The 27,550-nt window shown below is 46.9% G+C and overlaps 1 protein-coding gene across 10 annotated transcripts in view; it reads left to right on the forward strand.

Annotated features, from left to right (window-relative positions):
- Positions 1 to 857: 857 nt before the first annotated feature.
- PLAU (plasminogen activator, urokinase) overlaps positions 858 to 27,550 on the forward strand; it is a 33,949-nt gene continuing 7,256 nt past the window's right edge. Inside the window, exons 1-13 of one of the 10 annotated variants that reach the window (XR_007471454.1) lie at positions 858 to 1,014; positions 1,338 to 1,425; positions 1,898 to 1,931; positions 2,075 to 2,182; positions 2,502 to 2,676; positions 2,865 to 2,956; positions 3,159 to 3,372; positions 3,590 to 3,738; positions 4,362 to 4,502; positions 4,839 to 4,987; positions 5,675 to 6,004; positions 15,422 to 20,741; positions 21,429 to 27,544. Coding sequence is in view for 7 of the 10 variants with exons in the window: in XM_012534219.3 (XP_012389673.1) it covers positions 1,369 to 1,425; positions 1,898 to 1,931; positions 2,075 to 2,182; positions 2,502 to 2,676; positions 2,865 to 2,956; positions 3,159 to 3,372; positions 3,590 to 3,738; positions 4,362 to 4,502; positions 4,839 to 4,987; positions 5,675 to 5,851 (1,296 nt within the window). In the remaining 3 variants the exon portion in view is untranslated. Of the gene's footprint in view, positions 1,015 to 1,068; positions 1,761 to 1,897; positions 1,932 to 2,074; positions 2,183 to 2,501; positions 2,677 to 2,864; positions 2,957 to 3,158; positions 3,373 to 3,589; positions 3,739 to 4,361; positions 4,503 to 4,838; positions 4,988 to 5,674; positions 6,856 to 8,156; positions 12,834 to 15,421; positions 27,546 to 27,550 lie in introns of those variants that run through there. The other 9 variants (XR_004484996.2, XR_004484995.2, XM_012534219.3 and 6 more) reach the window with 9 other exon arrangements.

Genomic DNA, 27,550 nt, shown 5'->3' on the forward strand with positions numbered 1-27,550 from the left:
ATTTCTCTCTACAGAGGTGAAAATAGAACTTTCTACATTAATAAGGCTTTACTATTCCATTGTCTTTATTAAGTGACAATACTATGGCCCAGGCAAATAAATGAATATTTCATTTTAGGAACTTGCTGAAAAACCTATGAACACTTCAATAGAAAGCATCAACAGTTTGTGCCCTAAGACTTTGTTCTCACAATCCTACAATATCATATCACGACTCTTATCCAATCCTTATCAGGCCCTCACTTTCAAAGACCTGCCTTATACCAAACTGCAAATTCTCAATAAAATCGGACCCCCTCCCCTGCCACTACCAAACTACCTTACCGCAGTAAGCAATAAACTAAGCTTTGTCTTATCCACTGGTTGTGTTGATTTTCGGGGAGCTGGCATACTACTTGGAGGCAGTCCCTGTGAACACGTTTTTTTGTGTGTTTCAGCGACGTGTATTTTCACATTGAGAAAGAGACTTCACAGCTGTACAACCTGCAGACTATGCCTCTAAGCCCAAGGGTCCGAATCAGTGTCCTAGGCAGCTGGGGGCCGAGGGTGGAGAAGAGCTTTAGGGGATCTGGGAAGAGGCATCAGAGCTGGAGGAGAGTGTCTCCCTAGTGCCTTTCGTTTTGGCAAATCGGGGGGATGGGGGGGTGCTGCACGGGGGCGGGGCCCAGGCCAGGTGAATGGGAGGAGGGGGCGGAGAATTTAGATGTCTCTCCATACCTCAGTTCAGACCTGGTTCGTCCCCTCCAGTGGGGACAGCGCTGCCTCTCACAGTTTAGGTTGTGGAAGCCTGCGGGGTCCAAGTCGCGGCGGGTCCTCAGGGAAGGGGAGGGAAGGGAGTGGACGGGGCGATACCGGGCTGGGGCGGGGCCAGGGCTAGGGCGAGTCGTAATATAGAGCCAGCACTGCCCGCTAGCAGTACAGTGCGGAGACTGGAGCCCTAGAGCCCGCCCGAGCATCAGAGTGTCCACTAGTCCCCGCTATTCCGGCCCTGCGCTCCTCCGGCCATAGGTGCGGGTGAGTGTGGACCTCCCTAAGAGCGCAGGGTGGATGCGGGCGACCCAGCTCTTGCCGGCTTTACTTCTCCTTACTCGCTGCCCCGGCTCGGCTGCGGCTGCACGCTGAGTCACCGCGCTCCGTGCCCATGTGTTCCCCTGCGGGGACCAGTGCAGGCTGCGCTGAGCCTCCAGAGAGGATAGACGGCCGGGCCTGGGGAGCCTGGTCACCGCGGGCTCTTCCCGCAGGGGACTTAGGGGCTCCAGCCCTGAACTGCAGTAACCCACCCGGTCCGCCTTCGCGCGCTCCTCCGCTTCTTCCCCTGACTTCTCCTTCCCTTGTAGAGCCGCTGTCTAGAGCCCCAGCCTCGCCACCATGAGACTCCTGCTGGCATGCCTTCTCCTCTGCGCCCTGGTCGTGAGAGACTCCGAGGTGAGTTGGCTTCCCTGCTTTTGACTCTTGGCGGCGGGAGGAGGGGGCTTGCAAGACCCCTGAAAAGCGCTGGGGAAGGAAGGGGCTGCATAGGAAGCTGGAGTCCTCCGAATTCCATCAACAGCAGGGCCAAACCCTCCCCGGGAAATAGGACAGGTGTGGCATTGGGGCCTTGAGAACCAAGGGAGCTTGCACTTTCCGGCAAGGGAGGAAGAAGCCACAGGGACTGCCCCAACCTGCTGGTATCTGATTTGTGAAGCTTGCTTGAGTCAATTCATTTCTCCCTGCTAGAAGCTGATGATCTTCCATTTGAGGGATAGTTAGACATGAACAGGGTAAGGAGAGAGGGAGCTGGAGGGAAGGCTGAGTTTGGGGATTGGGGCCAGTTTATCCTCACCCTGGGGTCCCAGGAACATGGGTCCTTTGGTGAACTTTTCCTTTCAATCTCTCCCCACGCCTGCATCTCTTCCAGGGCAGCCATGAACTTCATCAAGTGTCTGGTGCCTGTGAGTATTCACCCCTTGCACAATATCTGGTTGCACAGATATCTTGGAAAAGCCTCAGGAGGCAGCCCCTCCCTGTCCCTGCTGGCTCCCCCTTTGCCTCCACCTATGCTCCTTGCTTACCCCCCAATCTTTGTGCTCTCCAGCGAAGTGTGGCTGTCTGAATGGAGGAAAATGTGTGTCCTACAAGTACTTCTCCAACATTCAACGATGCGACTGCCCAAAGAAATTCCAAGGGGAACACTGTGAGATAGGTATGGGGATCCTGACTCCAACTGGGGAGGAGGGGGCACCAGAGACTTGGGGGCAGGGAGACATGGGTGGGATGCAAGAGCAGGCAGGAATTAGGAGGTAGAGTGGGGGGCATCTTTATCCTCATGTGATTCACAGTCAAACATGAACACACACTATGTCATGAAGCTGAGGCTGCACAAATGTGAGGTGGGGATGGAAGGAGACCCTTTCTAGTATCTTCTGCCTCACTGAAATCATGTGAGGCCTGACAGGATCTCTAAAATGCCTGTCTGAACTTCCTTCTCTTTCTAATATTCTCATCCTCACATCCTCCCATAGATACATCGAAAACCTGCTATCAGGGGAATGGTCACTCTTACCGAGGGAAGGCCAACACTGACACCAGCGGCCGGCCCTGCCTGGCCTGGAACTCTCCCACCATCCTTCTGAAAACGTACCATGCCCACAGACCTGATGCCCTTCAGCTGGGACTGGGGAAACACAATTACTGCAGGTGAGGTGGGGGCAGCAAGGACCCTCCTTATGGCCTCACAGAAACCCTCGTTACCATCTTTTCTGCTTGCCAAGTGCTGGCCATAGCATGAGAAAATCAAGGCCTCTGGTTGAGTCTTCCATGGAGGGGAGGACACAGAAAAGGCATTCTGGGTTGGAATGGCACCCTTCTCCCCTCTGTGTTGCCAGGAACCCAGACAATCAGAGGAGACCCTGGTGCTATGTGCATGTTGGCCTAATGCAGGTTGTCCAGGAGTGCATGGTGCACAGCTGCTCTTCTGGTGAGTGTCACTGGCCTGTTTATGATGGTGGGTGGAAGGGGACAAACTCATTTCTTCCCTTATTCCATCATAGGAGGGATGAGGAGGGAGGCCTGCAGGAGAGAGGCCTGCCTGGCCCTGAAAAACTGGGAGGTCAGAGGACCAGGAGAAGGACACTTTATCCTTCCTCCCTCCCCAAGATATCACTTTCTTTCTCCTCCAGAAAGAAATGCCCTCTCTCCTCCAGAAAAGTTACAGTGTGGCCAGAAGGCTCTGAGGCCCCGCTTTAAGATTGTTGGGGGAGAATTCACCACCATCGAGAACCAGCCTTGGTTTGCAGCCATCTATAGGAGGCACCGTGCAGGCTCTGTTACCTACGTGTGCGGTGGCAGCCTCATCAATCCCTGCTGGGTGGTCAGCGCCACACACTGCTTCATGTATGTCCCTCTGTCTCTTCTCCCTGACCCTCCTGCCCTACCCCAAACAAATCCCTTCCTCCTTCCCAGCAAAAGATTCCCCTTATTTCTACCCCCTTGGCTTCTCTCTATATGGCCCATGGCCTTGGGGACAAGTGATGCTCTGAGGTCCCTGTGGTGGGGAGGGGGAAGTGACAGGATCTCACAAGATCAGACTGACTGATCTCCCCTCCCACAGTGAATACCAAAAGAAGGAGGACTACATTGTCTACCTGGGTCGGTCAAAGCTTAACTCCATCACGCCTGGCGAGATGCAGTTTGAGGTGCAAAAGCTCATCTTACATAAGGACTACAGTGCTGACACCCTTGCTCACCACAATGATATTGGTGAGTGGAAAACCCTCATCTGCCGTGATGATGATAGCTGTGGGAATGGGGGTCTGAGAAGAGACCCACGTGTGAAGTTGGGGTTGTAGGGGAACTTGAAGACCCTGCTTTACACAACAAAGGAGTGGTGGGGAAGGGTTCAGAGTGGAAAACGTGAGGGGCCTGGTGCTCCTCTGTAGAGTCCCTGAATTTCCAAACAGGTATCCTCTTCTGGGTGGCAATGGCCCTGATGGCATATAGCTTGGGCTGGGATGCCCCTTCCATTGTTGGATGGAGCCTCTGTCTGTCCCAGGATATGGAACTTGGAGAGATTATTGGGCGGGATTTCAGCCCAGCTACCTCAGCCAGGGCTTTATGAGCTGTTTTTTGCAGGAAAAAAACTCATACAGCTGTATGCAGTTGCCCTGGCTGTCCAAGGCTTTGTCAGCAGCTGGAACAAAGCCCTTGAAGCATGGGACAGGGGAGACTTGTTTCAGGTGACAAGCTACCAGAAGACCTCCCAGGATGACCTCTGACTCTGACATAGGGATAGACAGCCATTCCCTCAGGGTTTGGAGGGGAGAGATAGTGACCACCTGACTAGGTGGTGATCTTTCCCCTCTGACCCCTTCATGCTTCCCCAGCCTTGCTGAAGATCCGTTCCAGCACAGGCCAGTGTGCACAGCCATCCCGGTCCATACAGGTCATCTGCCTGCCCCCAGCGAATGGGGATGCCCATTTTGGCACAAGCTGTGAGGTTACTGGCTTTGGAAAAGAGAATCCCTGTAAGTGACATTTGGGTCTGGCTGAGAGGGTCCTGAGGGAGTGTTGTAACCTGGAAGTGAGCTCAGCTTGATCAAGAGAGGACTGTGGATGTAGAGATGGGAGCACTGTGGAGGCAGCAGATGGGTCCAGGGATGGAGTGGGGAGCATTGTTTAGGGAATGATGAGCCATAAAGTTAAATGGGTGAGGGATGAGGGACTATAGGTGGGGTAAAGACTTAGATGTGGGTGGAAAAAAATAAGGGCTTTCCCTGGTAGGGACACTTTTTGGACCTCCCTGGCAGAGAGTCCCAACAGACACATTTTAATGTACATTCCCCCCTGTTTCCTCCATCTAGCTGACTATATCTATCCAGAGCAGCTGAAAATGACTGCTGTGAAGCTGGTTTCCCACGAGGAGTGTCAGCAGCCCCACTACTATGGCACTGAAGTCACCAGCAAAATGCTGTGTGCGGCTGACCCACAGTGGGAAACAGATTCCTGCCAGGTGAGAGTTCCAAGCATCTTTCTCCATCACCCCTAGATCTCCCTGGGCTCCTGGGCCTGTCCCTACCAGCTTTGGGGAGCCTCTCTCCGGTCAAAATCCCAAGAAGCCAGGACCGGGGGTTCAGGTCTTAGAAGGTTTAAACCAGTCCTTATGTATTTACCAAACATTTGTCAAGAGCCTGGCTCTATGGTAGGCACTTCAGACTCAGGGAGGGAGGGGGACTAAGACCCTAAGAAAGAGAAAACAACAGAAAATAACACAATTCAGTGCTCAGAGTGTGGTGTGAATTATAAATGATCAGCTGTTTAGGAGAGGGAGGTGAGAACCAACTAGATGGTCACTGAGGGGGGCACTTCAGAGAGAACGTGACTCAATAGGAATTTGAGGAGGCAGAGGAAATAAAAGAGAGCATTTCAGTTGCAAGATACAAAAATGAGAATGAGCACGGCATATTTTGGGATGGGAAGGAGAAATAGGGTCTGAAAATGTAGGTAAAACTGTAGATAACAGGACTTCGAAAGCCAAGCAGGGGATTTTTAAACTTGGTGTGATAGGAAATGGGGAGTCACCAAGGACTTTGACTCTAGGAAACTCTCCCTTTTCTCTCGGGCATGATTGGGTCGTAGGATCAGATGGCCCCCTTCTCACTTCTCCCAGGGCTCACCTTTTGTGTCCTTGGCTTAACAGGGAGACTCAGGGGGGCCGCTGGTCTGCTTCACCCAAGGCCGCATGACTCTGACTGGGATTGTGAGCTGGGGCCGTGAATGTGCCATGAAGGAAAAGCCAGGCGTCTACACAAGGGTCTCAAGCTTCCTGCCCTGGATCCACACTCACACTGGGGGAGAGAATGGCCTAGCCCTCTGAGGGCCCCCAGAGAACCAAGGGAAGAGACAGGTACCACCCACTCCCACAGTGACCGTCATTTTTGCAGTAGGGCCATCTGCACAGCTATATATAACGAAGAGACTGAGGAAGATGAGCTCTGCAGAGGTGGTTTTGCTTGTGCTGCCCATCAGGGTGAGTGACAGTAGCTTCACCCTCAGATACACGTCTGGGTGCTGGACGCCCAGATCTCCCCTGGCCAGGATGGAAGGGTGGTCCTGAGCCAGAATGGTATTGTCGTTTTCTGGACTAAAGCTTCCTGGAGTTAAAAATGGTATCTCCTGTGCATAGGTGGAAGGAGAGCCAGCTCCCTGGCAGTGGGCCATTCATGAGGCCCACTGTTGGGAAATGAATAATTTCCCAATTAGGAAGTGTAACAGAACTGAGGTCTCTTGAGAGAGCTTGGCCAATGCAGGAACAGTGGTTTGGAGAGTAGGGACACTAAATGACTTGAGGGAAGGGCTCTGACATTCCATGAATGTATCAGGAAATGTTATATACGTGTGTGTATGTTGGCACACTTGTGCACAGGCTGTGTCAGTGTAAGAGCTGGTGTTCTGTGTCTGACTGCAAGTCCAGATACTTCCCCAAATTGTATGGACTGTGACATCACACAGAATGGCCTGTTTGGAGAGGTTGTGGGGCCTCTTGGGTCTCCCAGGTGATGATACGTATAAATGTACCATTCTGGGGCACACACTGTGACCAGCACTAAATTTCCAGTCTCACTTTCACATAGATGTCCATTCTTGGCCAGTTATCCCTTCTGACCTTCCCGCCGAGTTCATCCAATCCTCACTGAGTGAGGTGAGGACCATTCCTGTACACTGAATATTTAATAATTATATTCTGGTATTTTTATTTATATCTATTTTTGTAATTTTGAATAAGTATGGTTGATCAAATGTGATTTTTCTGAAAATTTTGGCTCTTCCCTCATGCTTGTATGGGAGGGAGTTGGGATGATAAAAAGTAGAAAATGACAATGATGGAATGCACCCCAGAGTTTCCTGTGGGGCGATATCTGGACTTAATGGGGCTTTGGGAGGAGAAGCTGGGAGACTTGTGGAACAGACCCTCCATAGCACATAAGGTACAAAAATGTGCCCCAAGCCAGAAGTCCACAGCTTGGTAAATGGTGTGCAGGCTTTGTCAACTCCTAGTTCCCTCCCCAGCCTCATGCCTCTGTGCAGTGCACATCTTGTACAACTTTACACGGTGATCCTACCATATACTCTTCACTCTGACCCCAACAATCCTTGGGCTGACTTCAACCAAGGGGGACATGTGCATGAGTGAAAATTGCTGATCCCAAACCCAGCCCAGCTTGAGTCTGTGGCATTCAGGAAACAGAAGACATAATTTCCCATCATCTGTGCATGGGGCTGGTGCTGAGTTTCCTCAGTGTGTGTTAATGAAGCTCATGACCAGCCTTTGCTATCCCTCACATCAGGGAGCTCAGAATCTAAAGCTGGGTGATATCCTAATGGGCATGTACATATATTTTGAACGAAACATCAGCTTCTTAAGAACTGGATGTAGAAGGCAGTTCAGGAGTTACAGTTGGATGCCAAAATTTTGGAATTTCCAAGCTATGCTAGTGAGTTCTGGCCATGTTTCTTAACCAAGTCACCTGTGAACTTAAAAAAAAAAAATATATATATATATATGTTTATGCTCTACCCACAGAGATTGTGATTCAGGTCAGGGCTGGTGCCAGGGCTCGTGATTTTAGAAAAATTCCCTAGGTGTTTCTGATATGCAGCCCTGATTGAGATACATTGGTGACAATTGGCCAGATTATGTGAAGGGCCCAAAAATTCAAGACGTGGTCAGCGTATGTTCTCTGCATGAACAGTTAGATTTCTGAGTGGGGTTTGGGGGCACAAGGTCTCCTGGGCTTCCTGTTCAGAGGATCCCTAGACAATGGACCCCTGGAGGGCAAGGACCCAGAGTATTCAGCTTTTAATCCCCATAATCTAGCATGTTTCATTCAGTATGATGTTCAGAGCATGGATTTTGGAGTCAGGTGGCCTGGACTAGATTCCTGACTCTAAAATACTAGCTGTATGACTTGGGAAAAACTCTTAACCTTTTGTGTGTCAGTTTCCTCATCTGTATAAAAGAGATATCTACCTCCCAGGATTGTTATAAGGATTCATGCGTTCATAAATCTTTTAGCCATAATCCTGGCACCTAGTAAAGGCACAAAAACAGTGGCTACTATTACAAAACTCTGTAAATTCTCGTAGAATTGAATGGGAACCCCTTCCCCTCTTTACCCCAGGATTGCATAGGTGTATTTTGTGGAAGATGAAACCTGCTAGGAGAGAAAAGGCAAAGATGTGAAGCTAAGGAGCCCAGCCCAGGCTGAGTTGCTGCTCAGCCTCTGCATACCCCGCAGGGGCCAAGAAAGATCTTGTTCCAACATGAACAGCGCCAGCATCAGGGCTCACAGACACTGAAAACAGGAAGTATGAGCCCTACTGGTGGGTTGAGCAATGCACTGCTAACAATCTTCAGACCATTTCCCAGCCACCTGACCGACCCCCAGCCAGCTGCTACCTCTTCCCAGTCACAGACCTCACTCCGGGGTAGCAGGAATCAGCCACTTCTCCAGCAACCAGTTTCAAGGCTCCAGATACAACCCTGTCACTCACTTTAGGGACTGCCTTTTTCTAGTGCTCCCTAAGTGCTGGACATTGTACTAAGTTCTTCACCTATTATCTGGTTTAATCCTTATAACAATCCTATGGGGAAGGTGCCATCCTTAGCCCCATTTAACAGCAGAGAAAATGGAGATACAGCGAGATTAGGTGACTTGCCCAAGGCAATGTGGCTGGTAAGTAGCAGAGTGCTGGCTCCAGAGTGCACAGGCCCAGCACTCTCAGCAGGGCCCAACCTGAGGGAAGGTTAGCAGCCCTCTTTTCAAGCTCCCTACTTCAGGGATGCTGGGTGCAGGGAGGCTAAGTGTATCCGAATTTCAACCCTGGCCTAGATTATAATTCTTTACTCTTAAAAGATTCCCAGGCCAAGTGAGCAAATCACACTCAGCCACCAGTTTCAAAGTAAAACTTTACCCTTCTCAAGCAAACCTCAGCCTTTTTGGTTGAAACCTGATTTCATTGAAGTGGTTTTTGTTTTCACCAGAACCCCTCCTTCTGAAATAGTCTGTGGCTCATGCTATTATCAGGACTCAACTTGATTTCCACTCATGCTCTGCCTTTCCCAAGCCAACCCTGCACAACAACACCACCCCTGAATACACCCCTCCACCCTCATCCCTGTTTGTCCACCTTCCTCCCCAGCTGCTGACATTTGAGCCCGCCCTTTGAATCACAGTGAGAGGAGTTTGCTGAGGTGTTCTTTAAATAACAGTACTACTGAGGTATACTAAATCACATACCATACAATTCACCCATTTAAAGTGTGCAACTCAATGATTTTTTAGTATATTCACAGAGTTGTGCAACTATCACCACAATCAATTCTAGAACATTTTCACCAACTAAAAAATAAACCCCATACCGTGTAAGAGGGATAAATCAGGAGCTTGGGATTGACATACACACACTACTATATATAAAAAAGATAACCAACAAGGACCTACTGTATAGCACAGGGAACTCTACACAATATTCTGTGATAACCTATATGAGAAAAGAATTGGAAAACGAATGAATATATGTATATGTATAATTGAATCACTTTGCTGTACACCTGAAACTAACACAACATTGTAAATCAACTATAATCCAATAAAATTTTAAAAAAAGAAACCCCATACCTATTAGTAATCACTCCGATTTTCTCCCCAACCCCCTCAGCCCCTAATCTACTTTCTGTCTCTATAAGTTTGCCTATTCTGGACATTTCATATAAATAGAATCATATAACACCTAGTCTTTTGTGAGTGACTTCTCTCCCTACCATGTTTTCCAGTTTCATCCATGTTGCAGCATGTATTAGTACTAATGCTGAGTTTTAAGTAGCAAATTGGGAGAAAAGATAGTCTAGGCCCCATTCCGACCTTGCAGTCCCATTGGGAGTCATTCAACAACCTTAAAAGAAAAATTTTTTTAAGGACCTTGACACCAGGCACTGTTTTAGATGCTGGGGATACAGGAATGAATAGGACATAGTGCTAGTCCTCAAGGAGCTCACAACTTTGCAAAGGAGACAGAACGATGACCACAATTTAATGTGATAAAAATTGTAATATTTTTGCTATAATGAAAGTATGTATAAATGTGTGGAACAATGATGAGGAAGTAAGTAATTCTGCCTTGGCAAATAAAGGGAGACTTCCCAGAGGAGGTGATATTTTACCTGGGCCTGCAAAGATGCAAAGAAATTTGCCAAACAAGGAGGAGAAAGGCATTCCAGGGATAGGGAAGATAATGAAGGCATGAAAAGAAAACCAAGGTGTTCTCAAGAAGTGATGAATAAACTGCTGTGGTAGAGAAAAGAGTTGGAGGGGCAGTGAGCAAGCATGGAGTAGGGGTGGGAGTAAGGAGCTGCTGGGATCCAGCAGGTGAGGACCCTTAGGCAGGGCTGATACTTAGTAGCAGGTGCCAGTACTTCTCAATCTCTAAAACACTGATGTCCCAAGATCCACACACACCCCACCCCTGACATGGTCCCCTGCCACCCAGCCTCTTTCCAGTTCTTCATAATCCAGCAACCACAGGGTTAATGCCTGGCAGAGGGCCCCTAGCAGGGGCCTCTGAGATTCCTTCCCTCCTCCAGCTGCCTTCCACCGTGTTGGTACTCAGAAGTCCTGCTAGTTAAATATTTTGAATATCACTTCTTGCCCTCAGGCAGTAAATCTAGAAGGTTAATTAAGGTCACGGAGGCATAAAAAGGTTTTTTTCTCTGAACTAAAAATTTCCACCCAATTGTAAAAGTAACTATAAAAGTAAAATGCTTCCATAGCATTCTACCGCCATTTTTTAAAAATTAATTTTTATTGGAGTATAGTTACTTTACAAGGTTGTGTTAGTTTCTGCTGTGCAGCAAAGTGAATCAGTTATATGTATACATATATCCACTCTTTTTTAGATGTCCTTCCCATTTAGTTCACCACACAGTACTGAGTAGAGTTCCCTGTACTATACAGTAGGCTCTCATTTGTTACCTATTTTATATGTAGTAGTATATATATGTCAAGCCCAATCTCCCAATTCATCCTCCCTCCACCCACCCAGCCATTGCTAACATCTCTAGCTTCTTGGGTCTCCTTTGCCATCTCAACCTCCTCTACTTGGCCCTGAATATTGGGTTCCCCAAGACCAGACCCTAGACCAGCTCCTCTTCCCACCCTAAACTCTCTCCCACACAGTCTTATTCACACCCAGGTTTAAATGACCATCAATCAACAGTTGATTTACAATGATTATCTCCAGCCAGACCTCTCCTCTGAGATCCAAACCCTTACTTTCCATTGTCTACTCGACGTCCTCTTTTGGTTTTCACATATAGGGCACTTCAAACTCAACCTGCCCTGAACCAGCCCTGTCTTCAGGTCCCAACCCGATGGGCTTCATCCATTACACTCTGTCTTGGGTGACGGCACCACTTCCATTCACATCCAGAAACCTAAAAGTCATCCAGATGCTTCTCTCCTTTCACCACGCACCCCCTACCATCCCATCCATCTCCAAATCCTGGCAATTTGCCTAAGAGTTCTTTAAATTTATTTTATTTATTTATTTATTTTTGGCCCCGTTGGGTCTTCGTTGCTGCGCGTGGGCTTTTCTCTAGTTGCGGCAAGCGGGGGTCATTCCTCGTAGCGGTGTGCAGCCTCTCATCGTGGTGGCCTTTTCTGTTGTGGAGCATGGGCTCCAGGTGCATGGGCTTCAGCAGTTGTGGCTCACGGGCCTAGTTGCTCCGCGGCAGGTGGGACCTTCCCAGATTAGGGCTCGAACCCGTGTCCCCTGCATTGGCAGGAGGATTCTTAACCACTGCGCCACCAGGGAAGCCCTGCTTAAGAGTTCTTGAGGTCATCCATGTCTCTCCATTTTCACCACCACCATTAGCTGAGCCCATCCCACCATCAACTCTTGCCTAGACCACCACAATAGCTTCCCAACTGGCCTCCCCCATTGACTATCTCTCTTAATAACTCCCACTGCTCCTGGCTGGCTAGCTTGGGCAGGGTCCAGCTCCTACCTCCTCTTTAGCTCCATCTGGCACCAGCCTCTCCCAGGCTTGCCCTATTCAGCCATTCTCTTACTCATCAGTTCCTCTCTCACCACAGGGCCCTTGTTAGTCATGTTCCTTCTGCGTGGGACTTTCTTTGACTGTTTAAGTTCTTCCTCATGCTTCAGAGATCTCTTTGCCAAGGAAGTCTTTCCTGGGTTGCCTCTATCTGTAGAAGGTCTCACTATTTTGTCTACAGTCTCATTACACTATGTATCACCTCTCTGATGCACTTGTCACTATTGCAATTTTACTTCTGCTGCGTCACTATTTGATTAACGTTTGCTTTTCCCCACCAAAATGTAACTTCCATGAGGGACAGTGTGTGGGGTTTTTTGGTTTTTTAAATTAGTTATTTATTTTGGGCTGCATTGGGTCTTTGTTGCTGCGCTCCAGCTTTCTCTAGCTGTGGCGAGTGGGGGCTACTCTTCATTGTGGTGCACAGGCTTGCGGTGGCTTCTCTTTGGCTTCTCTTGCTGCAGAGCATGGGCTCTAGGCACGCTGGCTTCAGTAGTTGTGGCTCGCAGGCCCTAGAGCGCAGGCTCAGTAGTTTGTGGTGCACAGGCTTAGTTGCTCTGCAGCATGTGGGATCTTCCTGGACCAGGGATCGAACCTGTGTCCCATGCAGTGGCAGGGAGATTCTTAACCACTGCGCCACCAGGGAAGTCCTGACAGTGTGTTTTGATCATCACTAAATCCTCAGCATCAAGCATGATGTCTAGAATATGGCAGATATTTAATAAATGTTTACTGAATGAATGTATTCTGATGTTTCCATTTTTCTCTGCTTCTTTTTTACATAGCTGTGTTCACACTCTATACATAATTTTGTATCTTGTCCTTTGCTTTTGTCATATTTTGTCATAGCCATTTCCTGTGGTATTGCAAATCTCTCCAAGAGAGAGATTATTTACAATGTAGTTAATAACACCCATCCAACCTACCTTTCTGGATTGAGGCATCATAAAGTATGTGAAAGTTACTTGTAATCTATATGTACATATGAGACAGTATTATTTGCATTTAAAAGGAAATGGGGGTGAAATTTCTCTCTGGTGCCCTCCCTACCATTGCCCTTATACCTCTTTTCCTCAGGCATTTTTTTTTTTTTTTTTGGTGCCCTTGTTCTGCCTGACCACCTAGTTAAGGTCTAAAATAACTCATTAACTTTAATATGCTACCAGCCCAAAGAGTTTACATTTTTTAAAAGGACTTCTAAAAGAAGGGCGTTACAGCCAGTTTGGTGAGGTTTGGGGGCTGAGAGAGGACTCAAGATATTCACTGATTCATTGGTTTATTCTTCACTCATTTCACTCATTCATTTAACAAACATTTATCGAGAGTTGGTCATGGGCCTGGCACTGTGCTGTGTACTGGGTGTAGAGATGATGATGTGTACTGGGTGTAGAGTCTCAGCTTCAATGGGCTAAAGGTAAAGTGAGGGACAGACAAGCAAGTGAACAGACTACAGTGAGAGCATAGCTATGAGGAAGATGTGTGAGATGGGCATGGAGGGCTAACAGTGGAGTCTCAAAGGGCAAATATGGAAGGGACAAATGACAATCTGAGTACAGGAAACAGTATGTGCAAAGGTAAAGAGGAAGGAGAATGCATGGAGCCCTCAAGGAACTGCATGTAGTTCAAGGGGATGGGCTATACAGGGCCAATGTTAGAGAGGTAATTTAGCTGGAGGAATTGCCGAGAGCTGAAACCTGAGGGCCTAGAGGACCCTGCCTCCCACATGAAGGACTTTGGATTTTATTGTTATGGGGAGTCATTAGAAAGTTTGGAGCATGTGACAGCAGTGTGAAAGATTTGAGTAAAAGAAGATCCTTTGGCCTAGATGAGACTATGGGCAGGGAAAACCAGCTCAGAGACTAGTACAATTAGCCAGGTAGGAGCTGAAGAGTGTCTGAACCAGGGCAGTGGCAGGGATGTGGGAGGGGAGGGTACAGATATGGGAGATTTGGGGGGGATAGGATAGACTTGGAGCCTGGATGGGGTGAAAGGAGGAGAAGGACGTATCATTTCGTTTAGCCTCCTGTCTTTGGATAAGTAAGATACTGCATAATTTTACAGGTGAGAAACTGAGGTTTCACTGTAAGTGATTTCCCTAAAGCCATATCTAGTAGGTAGTTGACCGAACTAGAGTTACTACTGGTGCAATTTTTTTTAAAATTCGTTATTCTTATTTATTTATTTATTTTTGGCTCAGTAGTTGTGGCATGTGGGCTCAGTCGCTCCACAGCATGTGGGATCTTCCCGGACCAGGGCTCAAACCCATGTCCCCTGCGTTGGCAGGCGGAGTCTCAACCACTGCGCCATCAGGGAAGCCCCTACTGGTGCAATTTTGAGGATCAGTATCTACAGGGCAAGCTAGACCTGCTGATGGCCTATGTGACTCTGTCCACTCAACTGGAAAAATCCTCATCACCATAATCACCAAGTGGTGATGTCATCCAAACCTGTGGGGGTTGACGCTTGTTTCCTAAACATCCCAGGTCTGTTCAGCCCTGTGACTGTGGTTCTGACTTAAGGAATTTCTCCAAGACCTCCCAGTGCACTGTCAGCGCACTGATGCACTGTCAGTGAACTGGTGGATGAGTCTGTGGTATGTATAAGGGGATTAGCAGACGCTGTATCTAGCTGTTTGCCTTATGGCTTCCTAGAACTGAGACATGGCTTCTGGTGTTCGGGAAGATCATACACACTTGGCACATAACCAAGTTCTGCATGCAGGGTGTGAAGGTGAAGTCGATTTTGTAAGAACTCTGGCTGATAGTGTTTTCAACCCAATCCCTCCATCCCCCTTTTCTGTGGTCTGCCAATTGCCTTTACTTTCTCACTCCCTCTGAATATAAAGGAAACGGAATGACTTTCCTTTCTCCCCTGGCTCTTCTCATCCTCGCTCTGCAGTCTCTTTAGCTCTCTCTTTCCAGAACTGGTGTCAGTGCCGTGGGTGAACAGGACTCTAGCTCCAGTTGGGATTTCCCTCTGATTAGCCTGGTGACATGGGTCAGCCCCTACCTCAGATTTTCTCTTACTGCTCACTACACCTGTATACCTCTTTCCATCACAGGCTGAGAGGCTCTGCCTGGGGAACTCTAAGCTTTTGAGCCCCAGGGGAGCTGGATATATATATATATATATATATATATATGGAGTTAACAGCTATCGATCAGATCACTTTTATTCTCCACTGGAATTTGGCCACCATCCCTGGCTATTAGAATTCTGCCAGATGCCCCAATGGTGAGCTTACCAGAAGTCCTGCTCTGACAGCCCCTTCTTGTAGCCCCATCACATCAAGACTCCCTCAGGCATTTACCTCGGCCCTTTCTCTCTCCTTAGCTGGACTACTTCATGGCTGAGAGAATGAGGAGGAAGGATGGACAGAGGCACGGGGTGGGATAAACACTTTGCTTAGAACATCCATCTAAAGCAGTGGCTCTCCAGGTATGGTCCTTAAATCAGCAACTTCAGATCACCTAGCACATGTTAGAAGTGCAAAATTATCAGGTCCCACTCAAACCTACTGAATCAGCAACTCTAGAGGTGGGGCCCAGCAATCTGTGTTTTAACAAGACCTCCAGGTAATTCTTTTACATACTCAAGTTTGAGAACCACCCATCTAATGCATTGATTCTCAGACTTCAGTATGCACACGAACCACCTGGGGAGCTTGTTAACCATAACGTGGTTAAACAAAACTGGATTGGTATCTGGGCAACTGTATTTTTAGCAAGCTCCCTAGGTGATTCTGGTATTCATCAAAGATTGAGAATCACTGATCTAAGGAATTCATTTTATCAGTTAGCTGAGTCTCCTGGGGAGGGAGCAGACAGAAGGCTGTGGAAATGTCTCTCAAAGTTACAAATGCCACCTGCATCTGCACTTCTGGGGAGCTTGTTAGAAAAGCAGGATCTGAGTATCAGATGTATTGACCCCAAATCTCTGGACCTGAGGACCTGGCAGCCACATTCAGAGTTCTGCAGGTGATTCTTATGCATGTGAAAGTTTGATAACCCCGGAGCAACAGGTCAGCAGGCATTCTCAATGATGGATGCATTGTAGAATCACCTGGGGAGTTTTAACAGTGACCTGATATCTGAACCCCACCTCCAGAGAGTCTGATTTAATTGGTCTGGGATGGGGCTTCAATATTTTATACAAGTCGTCCCTCCCACCCCCACCCAAGTGATTTTAATGTATCGTTAGGGTTAAGAACCATCAGGTTAAAGGATGATGCAGATCTGGGAAGAATCAGGAAATAAGAGAAAGCGAAGGAGTGCCAAAGAAACAATTGGTGGAATCCTGTGGGGGAGGTTAGAAATGTCAAGTTGGAAATAGGGAGGAGATAGAAAGGTGGGAAGGGCCTCAGGTGGGAGGGGGAGTAGGTTGGCTTGAGTGGTGTGGAGCTTGGTGTAGGAAAAGGGTTAGTGTATTAGTTTTCTACTGCTGCTGTAACACATTACCACAAATTTAGTGACTTAAAATAACATAAAGGCATTATTTTACAATTCTGGAGGTCAGAAATCCAAAATGGGTCAGCAGGGCTGAATTCCTTCTGGAGATTCTAGGGGAGCAGAATCCATTTCCTTGCCTTTTCTAGCTTCTAGAGGCTACCCACATTCCTTAGCTCATGACTCCACATCACTCTGACCTTTGCTTCTGGCATCACATCTCCCTCTCTCACTCTGACTCTCCTGTTTCCCTCTTATAAAGATCCCCTTATACATTGTGATTATGTCGGTCCTACCCAGATAATCTAGAATAATCTCCCCATCTCAAGATCATAACTTAATCACATCTGCAAAGTCCCTTTTTTCATGTAAGCTAACATAGTCATAGATTCCAGGGATTAGGATGTGGATATTCTTGAGGGTCATTATTTGGCCCACAACAGTCCGCTCTCTGGCCCCCAAAGATTCACAATCATCACATATACAAAATACACTCACCCCCATTCCAACATCCTCCCAAATCTCGACCCATTAGAGCATGAACTCAAAGCCTAAAATCTCATCACCTCAAAAGCCCCAACTTTCATCATCTAAATATTCTTAAATAAGGTATGAGTGAGGTACTGGATATAATCCATCCTAAGACCCATGTTCTCTCCATCTGTGAACCTGTGAAACTCAAGAAACAAGTTATCTGCTTCTAGGAATAGGCATAGGATAATAGTTATAGACATTCTCATTCAAAAAGGGAGAAAATGGAAGGAAAAAAGAAGTCACTGGTCCCAAGAAATGTCAAAATACTGCTGGGCAAACTCCTTTAGGTTTCAAGGACTGAGAATAATCCTCTGTGGCTCAAGGCTCTGTCCTCTGGGGTTGCCCCTCCTCTCTCAGAGTCATTTTTCCTTTTACTTGAAGGGTAACTTATGTTTGCAGCAAGAACTTTTATCACCCTGTTTCCTGCCTGTGGAATGTTGAGAGTCTGATAATCTTCTTTCATTTTGTTTTCTCTGTCACTTTCAGTCCAAAGTGTTTCTACTGATATAAAATTCTTACGAACCTTGTGGGTCTCTCACATATGTCATAGGCATTCACTCCATTAGATAAAAGTCTTCTCCACAGATTTTTCTTGGATGATCCCATCTCTATCTCTGGATTCTGCTGAGATGGTTGTGGGGATCCATGAGTAACATGCCCAATCCATTGTAAGAGCATTTTGTAGTAATAAATGCTCTGACTTTTTGTATTAGCAGAAGGTCGTCCAGTCACAACTTTGACTTTCTCTCTAGAGTATTGTTTCCTGAGAGTGAATCTGCTAATTATAACGTCTTTTCCAATCTGGATAGGGTGAGAATCTCCCAGACCACTAAGTCCTGGTTCCTTTTTATTCAGAGTTCTTCCCTCAGTTTACTTCTTTCCTCTCACATTTTACTCTAAAGATCAAACATAAATCAGATTTCACCTTCAACACTTTGCTTGGAAATCTCCTAAGCTAAATACCCAAGTTCATTCCTCACAAGTTCTGCTTTCCATAAAACTATAGGATACAATTCAGCTAAGTTTCTGCCGCTATATAACAAAGACATCCCCCTCTTCAGTTTCCAATAAAATATTCCTCACTTCCAGGCCTTCACCAGCTGTACCTTCAATATCCATATTTTTACAAATATTCTGTTTATGATTTAGATATTATCTAAAACAATATGTTTTCTCTACTGTGCTCTTCACTTTCTTCTTATCCCTCACCAGTAGAGTTTTTAACATCCATAGTTCTACTAACAGGCTGTTCAAGACAACCTAGGCTTTTTCTATCATGCTTCTAAAAATTCTTCCATTCACTGCCTACTGCCCAATTCCAAAGCCACTTAGTTTTTAGGGTATTTGTTACATCAGTGCCCTACTCTTGGTACCAAAATCTACATTAGTTTCCAATTTCTGCTATAACAAAGGACCACAAATATAGTAGCTTAGAATAATACAAATGTATTATCTTACAGTTCTAGAGGTCAAAAGTCCAAAATGAATCAGCAGGACTGGAGGGTCTAGGTGGAATCTCTTTCCTTGCCTTTTCCAGCTTCTAAAGGCTGCCCACATTCCTTGGCTCATGGTCCCATAGCACTCTGACCTCTGCTTCCTTCATTACCTCCCTTCCTCTCACTCTGGTCCTTCTGTTTCCGTCTAAAGGACCCTTGTGATTATATTGGGTCCACCTGGATAATTCAGGACAATCTCACCATCTCAAGATCCTTAACTTAATCATATCTGCAAAGTCTCCTTTGCCATATAAGGTAACATATTCATAAGTCCCAGGGATTAGGATGTTGACATATTTGGGAGGCCACTATTTGCCTACTATAGTTAGCACAGCTTAATGGGAGTGGAAACAGTTGCTTCAGGAACAGTGAAAGTCAAGTAGAGGTGAAGGTCCCCAGTCTGCAGTCCAGCTTCTCCCAGGGTTGGGTTGGTCATGTCTGGCTGGCTCCAGGAAGCCCCTGGCGTGGCTGAAATGTTTGGTCAGTCACATGTTTATTGGTGTTCCTCAGGCCCTGGACTCTCTCCTCTACTCAGAGAGAGGAGGAGGGAAATAACATTTACTGAGGGCCCACCAAGTGCCTGGAACACAGACAGGCAAAGAAGCCACAGATTCTTGATTCTCTATCCTAAGGCCTTGCCCCTGGCCTGGGACTCCAAAGTCCCTCAAAGAGCAGGGGTCCTTAGCATCCACAATCAGACTTGTAGTGGTCCCTGCAACCCCCAACGGCTAATCTCCTTCCTGGGCAGGCAGTTGTGTCATGTTGGGCAGCACCTTTCCCTCCCTGGCACCTGTGTGTGACTCAGACCCCCAGGTAAAGCCCAACCCAATGGGAAGTGACTAAGCATTGAACTTTGCTTCCTCTTATTGGGGAGAGAGGAGGAAGCCTGAAGCTGGGCCTGGCCCTCCCTCTCACTCAGATTTCTCAAGATAGTAAGGGAGAGGGTGGGGCTTTGCAGGTGACTGCACCAGGGAAGGTCCCCTAGAGCATCCCCACACTTCTGCTTTTACTCTGTGTGTGTGTGTGTGTGTGTGTGTGTGTGTGTGTGTGTGTGTTTGTACAGTGTAGGAGATTTGAGGGTGGTGGGCATGCTGGGATCTACCAGATTTTCCCAACTTCTACCTTGCTGCCTTTGAGGAGAGTCTAAAGTTTGTTTCCTGCACCCAATGAGACAATTTTCTTGAGTATGGAAAGTGGGATTTGGGGAATCAGGAGGACTCTTGCCTATTGCCCAGGCTGGAGTCCCGACAGTGCTAAATTACAAAGACTCTGCTTAAAATGCATAGTTGGACATCTCTGGAAGGTTGCATGGTACTGTAGTTGTCTCTAGGAAGGGAAAGTGGGTGGTTGGAGGACAGGAAAGAGAGCCTTACTTTTCTCTCTTACCCTTCTTTGATAACTTTTTTTTTTTTTTTTTTTTTTTGCAGTACACGGGCCTCTCACTGTTGTGGCCTCTCCTGTTGCGGAGCACAGGCTCCGGACACGCAGGCCCAGCGGCCGTGGCTCATGGGCCCAGCCGCTCCGCGGTATGTGGGATCTTCCCGGACCGGGGCACGAACCCGTGTCCCCTGCATCGGCAGGCGGACTCTCAACCACTGCGCCACCAGGGAAGCCCCCTGATAACTTTTAAATTTTGTTCCATTTGCAAGTACTCCCTATTCAAACAAAGAATAATACATCGTTACCCAAGAAAGAAAAGAAAAAGAGAAACCTTTTCCATATTAGTGCTAAAGTAATTCACAGTGTTAGTCATTGACTGGACAAGCACTATGGCATCCTGTTGGACATCAGGCACTGTACTAGGTACTGGAGACTCTGCAGAGATCAATGCAGCATCCCTTGCTTCACAGAGATCCCCGTCGGGAGAGTGACTGAGACAGAGAACCAGGACCACGCAATGTCAGAAGCGTGATGATGGGGAAGGTGCAAAGAAGGCTCCTCTGGCCAGACTCGGGGAGAGGAAGCCTTCCTGGACCTGGTGCTGTCCATGCTGAGACTCAAAGGGTACATAGGAGTTAGCCAGGGGAGAAGAGAGAACCAGGCATATGGAACATCACAACAAGTACAAAGAGTGCAAGGGCATTAAAAAAATCTTGGTTGCTTCCCTGGAATTGCAAGCACTCGATAGCTCTGGAGTGTTGAGTTTGGAGGAAGTATTGGAGAAATGAAGTTAAAGAGGTAAGGTCAGATTATGAAGTGTTTTATAAACAAGTTTAAGATAAGTTAGTGGTCACTTTGAAGGCAGGTGTGGAGCACCTAGGGACAGGGGTTAATAATAACCCACAGGTATTGGAATGCTCTTTTATGCCAAGCACTATAATCTTTTTACGTAAGTTTCTTCATTTAATCCTCCCAGAAAGCCTGAGATATTTACTATTATTTTTTTTCTATTTTATGAGTGAGGAAACTGAGGCTTAGAGAGGTTAAATTCAGTGGGAAATATTACAGGGTCACACAGGAAATACTATAGATGTCTTAGCACACAGCTAGCCCAGGGCAAAGCTGGGGTCTCTCCGAGGCACTCACTCAGTCTGCAGTGCTACTTCCTCATTCAGATAGAGCAGTGGTTCTCAACAGGGAGTGATTTTGCCCCTCAGGAGACATCTGGCAGTGTCTGGAAACATTTTTGGCTGTTACAGCTAGGGGGATGCTACTGGCATCTAGTGGGTAACTAACATCCTACAAAAGACAGTCACACACAGCAAAGAATTATCTGGTCCCAAATGTCAATAGTGCCAAGGTTGAGAAATCCTGAGACAGAGGATGAATTGTAAGGGGCAGACATAAGGAGGTAGCCAGAGGGTGAGCGTGAGAGTTTTAGAAAAAACTATTTTTTTTAAGGACTTGTGTATACTGTATTTACAGCAGCAAGAGACAGGGGCCAGTGGCAACAAAGTCCTGGATGGACCGGACACATCCTTTTCCCAGTATGCTCCTGCCGCTCCCAAGCACCAGTTTTAAGAGTTCAGAGAGAGGCTTCCCTGGTGGCGCAGTGGTTGAGAATCTGCCTGCCAATGCAGGGGACACGGGTTCAAGCCCTGGTCTGGGAAGATCCCACTTGCTGAGGAGCAACTGGGCCCCTGAGCGACAATTACTGAGCCTGAGAGTCTGGAGCCTGTGCTCCGCAACGAGAGAGGCCGCGATAGTGAAAGACCCTGTGCACCGCGATGAAGAGTGGCCCCCACTTGCCACAACTGGTGAAGGCCCTCGCACAGAAACGAAGACCCAACACAGCCATAAATAAATAAATAAATAAATAAATTTAAATCATTTGGGCTTCTAATAAGACCTCTGCTTAAAAGACAACAACAACAAAAAAAGAGTTTAGAGAAAACCAATGATGAATTATCCTAGAGTTACCCAGAGCTAACTCTGAAGAGTTTCCTGCCACCTGATAGACCCAGGACTGTTAAGGGATACTAGCCAAGATGACCGCCTCCTCACCTATTCTGAATAGATCAGAATAGAACCCTGTTCTGATAGGCCAGGGCTCCCAGCTCTGATGCTGCTGACACATGGTACTGGAGCCCAACATTTCTGGTCAATGCATAATTTCAACAAATGATAACAAGCAGCAGCCAAGAGACCAGAGACACAAGAAGAATATTGCAAACCTTATTGCCTGAATATGCTATTCTCACAAGTATCCCTTCCACCTGGGTCAAGAGAGGATATTAGGTGGGTTACCTGCCTATTCACTGATTTAACACAGAGCCCTCCCTTGTCTTTCTACCTGTAAACTCCAGACTCCTATAAAGTGGGTCTTTATAGGAAGCATGTAAAAACTCAGAGGATGAGGCAAAACACTGCTTTAGTTTCGAGGATGTTTCGTGTTGGGTACTTGTACTCCTGAGTGCTTTAGATCAGCGGTCCCCAGCCTTTTTGGCACCAGGGGCCTGTTTCATGGAAGAAAATTTTTCCACGGACCAGGGGTAGGGGTATGGTTCTGGCAGTAATGCAAGCGACGGTTCAGGCGGTAATGCTAGCGATGGAGAGTGATGGGGAGCGGCAGATGAACTTCGCTGGCTCGCTCTCCCTCCCCTCACCTCCTGCTGTGCGGCCCGGTTTGGTTCCTAACAGGCCAAGGACAGGTGGTTGGGGACCCCTGCTTTAGATCCTGCTTATCTCTCGGTTTCCAATCTTTACCTGAACTCTTAACTGTTTCCCTCCTGGTTCTTGTCTGGCTCTGCAGTTTGACTCTCAACAGATGTGTCTGTCCTAATTGGGCTTTCCAGCAGACCTTGTCCCTGTTCCAGGCCTACATGAGTCATCAAAGTCTTGCCTCTGTCTTCCCTATTATAGCTTTTCATCTTGCCCACTGTCTTAGCCCTGAGAGTGAGGAAAAGTTGTCCCTAGGGCCTAGGATCTAAGAGTGCTCAGGAAGATCCACCTTTTCCTACATCTGAGAGTCCATTCTTAGACAGTTAAATTCTTCTAAACATCCTGTGTTTCCCAAAGTGTCCACATGGGAATTCCAGGAGGTAGATACTAAGTGGAACAAAGATTTTTGTAGCCAAATAAGTTTGGGGAATGCTCTGTGGACTTATTTTCTTGTCTACAACAAGGCTTCTCAGAGCCCTTGAAATACTATGTTCAGAATAAAGGTCCAATAAGGGCATTTATACAGTTCACAATCCATTACCCCAAACCCTTGGGATGAGATGTATTTGGAATTCAGAATTTTTCAGATTTCAATAAGGTAATGTGATGAATATGCTATTTATCCCATAGCATCCCCAGCAGAGTGGGACAGGCCCTGTAATCACATATTTCTGCAGAAAAACTTCTGGATAGTCACACTAAGTAAGTTAAATAAAGAATCTGAAAACTTACAGATCAATTTAGGTCAGGTTCTGTCCCTGAGTTATGAAAAAACTTTTGGTTTTCAGGACTTTTTGGACTTCAACATTGTGGATAAAGGATTGTGAACCTGTGTATGAAGCCCCACCAAATATATTTTGGCCACAGAACCCCCCTTTTCCAGGAGCATCCAGTAGGAATAGCATCCCCAGACTCTTGACACCTGAGCTATTGGTCTGCAAAACAACTTTCCCATGGGAGGGAACACACTGTGGCCTCGCCAGGCACTCACATTAGCCTCATCATCTCTGGTGACAACTAGATGAGATGTGGATTCTGATAGCTGAACAAGGAGGTGGAGGTTGAAAGACTGAGCACCCACCAGACACAGCAGATCTGGTTGGGTAGTCATGGTGCTCAGCCTTCAGGTCCTGGGTGGAAAAAAGGGGCATGAGGAAGAGCAGCACTGTGGAAACATGGGCTAGTGTTTTCCTCCTAGCACTCTTCCACATTTTTCAAATTGCTTTAAAAAACTTCACATTTTTCCCTCCCTGATTATTGTTTTCTACTGCAAGGAGTTGCTCTGAGTGTTGCTGAGGGAGAGAGGCAGGCCCAGTGCTGATGTTCACCCTGAGGGCAAGATGCTGGGTCCCTGGGAAGATGGCTTCCTGTTGTTCTGGCATCATTGTTCTAGCCCAGAGTTGAGGTGTGGTTGTGGGGCGCACATGAAGCCAGTGTCCCCTGGGTTAGGAGGAGGATGCTGGATTTCTGGAATATTTCCAGGAAGACTTCCTGCTTTGACAAAAACAACACAAACACAGGAAAAGGGTCTGGGGCCTAAGGGGAGGGAATAATGAACCAGAGTGGAAACTTTGGAATGGAGGCTTGTACAGAGAACAGCCAGGTACAGAGAAGCTTTCCCCTCGCCATCCAGCTATGTTCCTCCGTCCAGCGGAGAGCATTTCTCCATTGAGGGTGACAGGTTGGGAGCTGGAAGAGGGGGACCAGTAACTCTTGAACCTTCTCCACCTTCCTCTTATCCACTCTGCACTTAGTGTCATATTTCACTGTAGCCTGGTCCATGGATGGTGAGGGTGGAGAGGGGACAGTGGACCAGTGGCCATTTAGCTAGGGCCTCACGTTTATGAAGGGCCTCAAATACAGACCTTAAATGTGTAGGGTTTTATATCCATCAAAGAGCTACACTCAGCCTCACTCACTGGGATTAGCAGAAAACATGCATCCCAAACTTGTCCCATTACCAGATCACCAGCTGTAGTGTGCTATAAACTATTATTATTTTCATATGGCTTGTGATTTGCACCATTATGCTGCATTACGTGTGTGTATGTATGTGTGTATGGGGGGGGGGTCACAAGCTTTAATTTACTAAGTATAAATATTTGAAATAGACCACAATTTAGTAACTATTTTTTGGCAATTAAAAAACATCAGGAGCCAAAAAAATATGGTAGTAAACATATTTTAAAAAATAATGAAATGGAAATAGTCTGGCCCTATCTTCACATCTGAGAAGGATAAAGGGAACTCCAAGCAGGAGGCTCAGGGTGCTTGTCCCAGCTGGGTGGTTGGACTCAGAGCTTGTAGAGGACAGGGTATTCTGCCAGCCTCTGGGACCTCCTTTCACTGCTCTGGCCAACTCTGGCTTCATCTGCATCACTCTAGCGGCCTCTGCTGGGTTAGGGGTGAAAGGCGACCAAGGATAAGGTGGCGCTCAGAACTCTGGCTGGGAAGCTGGGTGGAATTGCCTAATGGGCAGTGTGAGGGCCTTGGTATCAGAAGGGACTCAAAGAAGATAAGATCTGACGACCTCAAGGCTGTTTATGCCATGCTCCGGTTTAACAAACTTCTGATAGTGGTGCTGAGGATGGGAGGCCAGTCCAGATCCGAAGGCAAGATGGCTGCACCCAGGAAGAGAAATATTCTATTGCTGGGTGGGGATTCATGACTCAGTTTCTTCTCTTCTGACTTATTTCTCCATATAGTGACCACCAAAGGGCCTGGCCTCTCTGAGAAGGGCAGCCATCCTCCTCCATACAGCTGGTCATGACCCCTCCGATTCAGAGAGAGAGACCAGGAAGACTTGCTGAGGCCTCCTGGCCACAGCTGAGTTCTGTGACCCAGCTTTTACTAAGGGACCTTGTTCTGAGGACAAGTGGGAGCCTTACCCAGCCAGTTAATGAAAATCCTTCTTCTTGTGCATGTGACATTTATCCCTGTGAGGTAGATGGTAGCGTTCAGGCCCCCAAACCCTTCTTTGAACATAATGGTGACCAAGTGGGTCCCAGTGAGTATTGGGGATAAAAATAACACACGGGAGCTCACAGCTTAGTGCAGCTGCCGTGGCTAGTGACAGAAGCTGGTATCAGGTTATTGAGAAAATAGAGCCTTTTAGGTCTGGCAAAGGCTCACTTCAAACAGACAGAGGTTGTCGTCATCATGAGTAAAGCAGTTTATACCCCAACAGCTTGCTTTCCCCCTTCACTCTGTTTCTCATTCAACATTGCAGATGGAAACTTTAAACTGTAGAAAAAGCAGCTGAGTTTCATATGGACTAAGAACACTTATGTGTGAACTTTGGGTCTTAAGTCACTAGTGGTAGCAGCCTCTCCCAGTTCTTCCTGTTTCTCTTGCTTTGTATATTACCCAGGGTTTCTGAAATCATGCCGTTCCTCTACTCATATGCCCGGGTCAGCCCGCGCTGCTTGATGGTACAGGGCCTTGTCACAGTTGTGGATTTCACAGAACAGAGATAGTGGCTCAACCACAAAACAGTGGTTGGCTTTATCAATGGATAGTAAAGAGGAAAACCATATTTATAGTAATTGAAAAAACCTATTTCTGGAGCAGTCTGTATCTAGGAATCAGATTTGCTCAGACTCAGGATTACTACCTGCAATGTACAGGAAACTCCCGAAGATCAACAAGAAAAAAGACCAGAAATCCGATGGAAAAGTGAGCAATGGATAAATTAGGAAATCATAGAAGGGAAATCAGAAGAGCTGGCAAGTTTGTAAAGATATGCTTAACCTTAGAAGCATTCTGAGCGATGCAAATTAAAACATGATATCACTTTGCATCATTAGATTGGCAAAGGTTAGACAAGTCATATATCACTTACCAAGTGTTGGCAAGGATGTGGGGAAAACGGAACCATTGCTGGTGGGAGTATAAACTTGTAGAACAATTCTAGAAGCCATCTGACTCTATTTCATGAATTTAAATATGTTATACCCAAAGAGCCAATGATCCCACTCTTGGGTATATTGCTCGCCCAAAACTCTCAAACAGGCCTATAATGGAACATAAACAAGTATATTTGTCAGCAGATTGTGTGTGGAGGCAAACCTGGGTGTCATCCCTGGAGAAATGGAGCAGTGAAATGTGTGGATGCATGCTTGGAAGTACTGTGTAGCCACCAGACACAATGAACCAGAGGTACTTAAAGCCACACATCAATCTTAAAAACATGTGTCATGTAAAGAAGAAATACAATAAGATCTATGGTACAATAACATTTACGTAGACTGAAGTCACATCTATCCATAAAAGAGCACTATGTATCTTTTAGGAATACCAATATACCTGTGGACATACATTACACATATTATAGTGAGTGCCCTTTATAGGGTGGGGAGAAAAATAGATGGTTAGGGGAATGAATGGGAAAAAAATAAAAGAGGGCACCTATCTACTAATGACAAAATGATGTACCATCAACTGAAGAGATTTGTCCAACTCTCTGTGCCAGAGACATAAAATAAATTGCTGTCAAAAATCTTCATACAGGGATTTCCCTGGTGGGGCACTGGTTAAGAATCCGCCTGCCAATGCAGGGGACACAGGTTCGATCACTGGTCTGGGAAGATCCCACATGCTGCAGAGCAACTAAGCCTGTGCACCACAACTACTGAGTCCGCATGCCACAACTACTGAAACCCACGTGCCTAGAGCTGGTGCTCCACAACAAGAGAAGCCACTGCAATGAGAAGCCCGCGCACCACAGCGAAGAGTAGTCCCCGCTCGCTACAACTAGAGAAAGCCCATGCACAGCAACGAAGACCCAACGCAGCCAAAAAAAAAATTTATTAAAAAAATTTTTTTCATACAGATGGTCAAAAATAAGGGCATCTTGGGCTTCCCTGGTGGTGCAGTGGTCGAGAGTC

Source organism: Orcinus orca, chromosome 14, assembly GCF_937001465.1.
Source record: "Orcinus orca chromosome 14, mOrcOrc1.1, whole genome shotgun sequence".
In the NCBI taxonomy this organism is placed as follows: Eukaryota; Metazoa; Chordata; class Mammalia; order Artiodactyla; family Delphinidae; genus Orcinus; species Orcinus orca.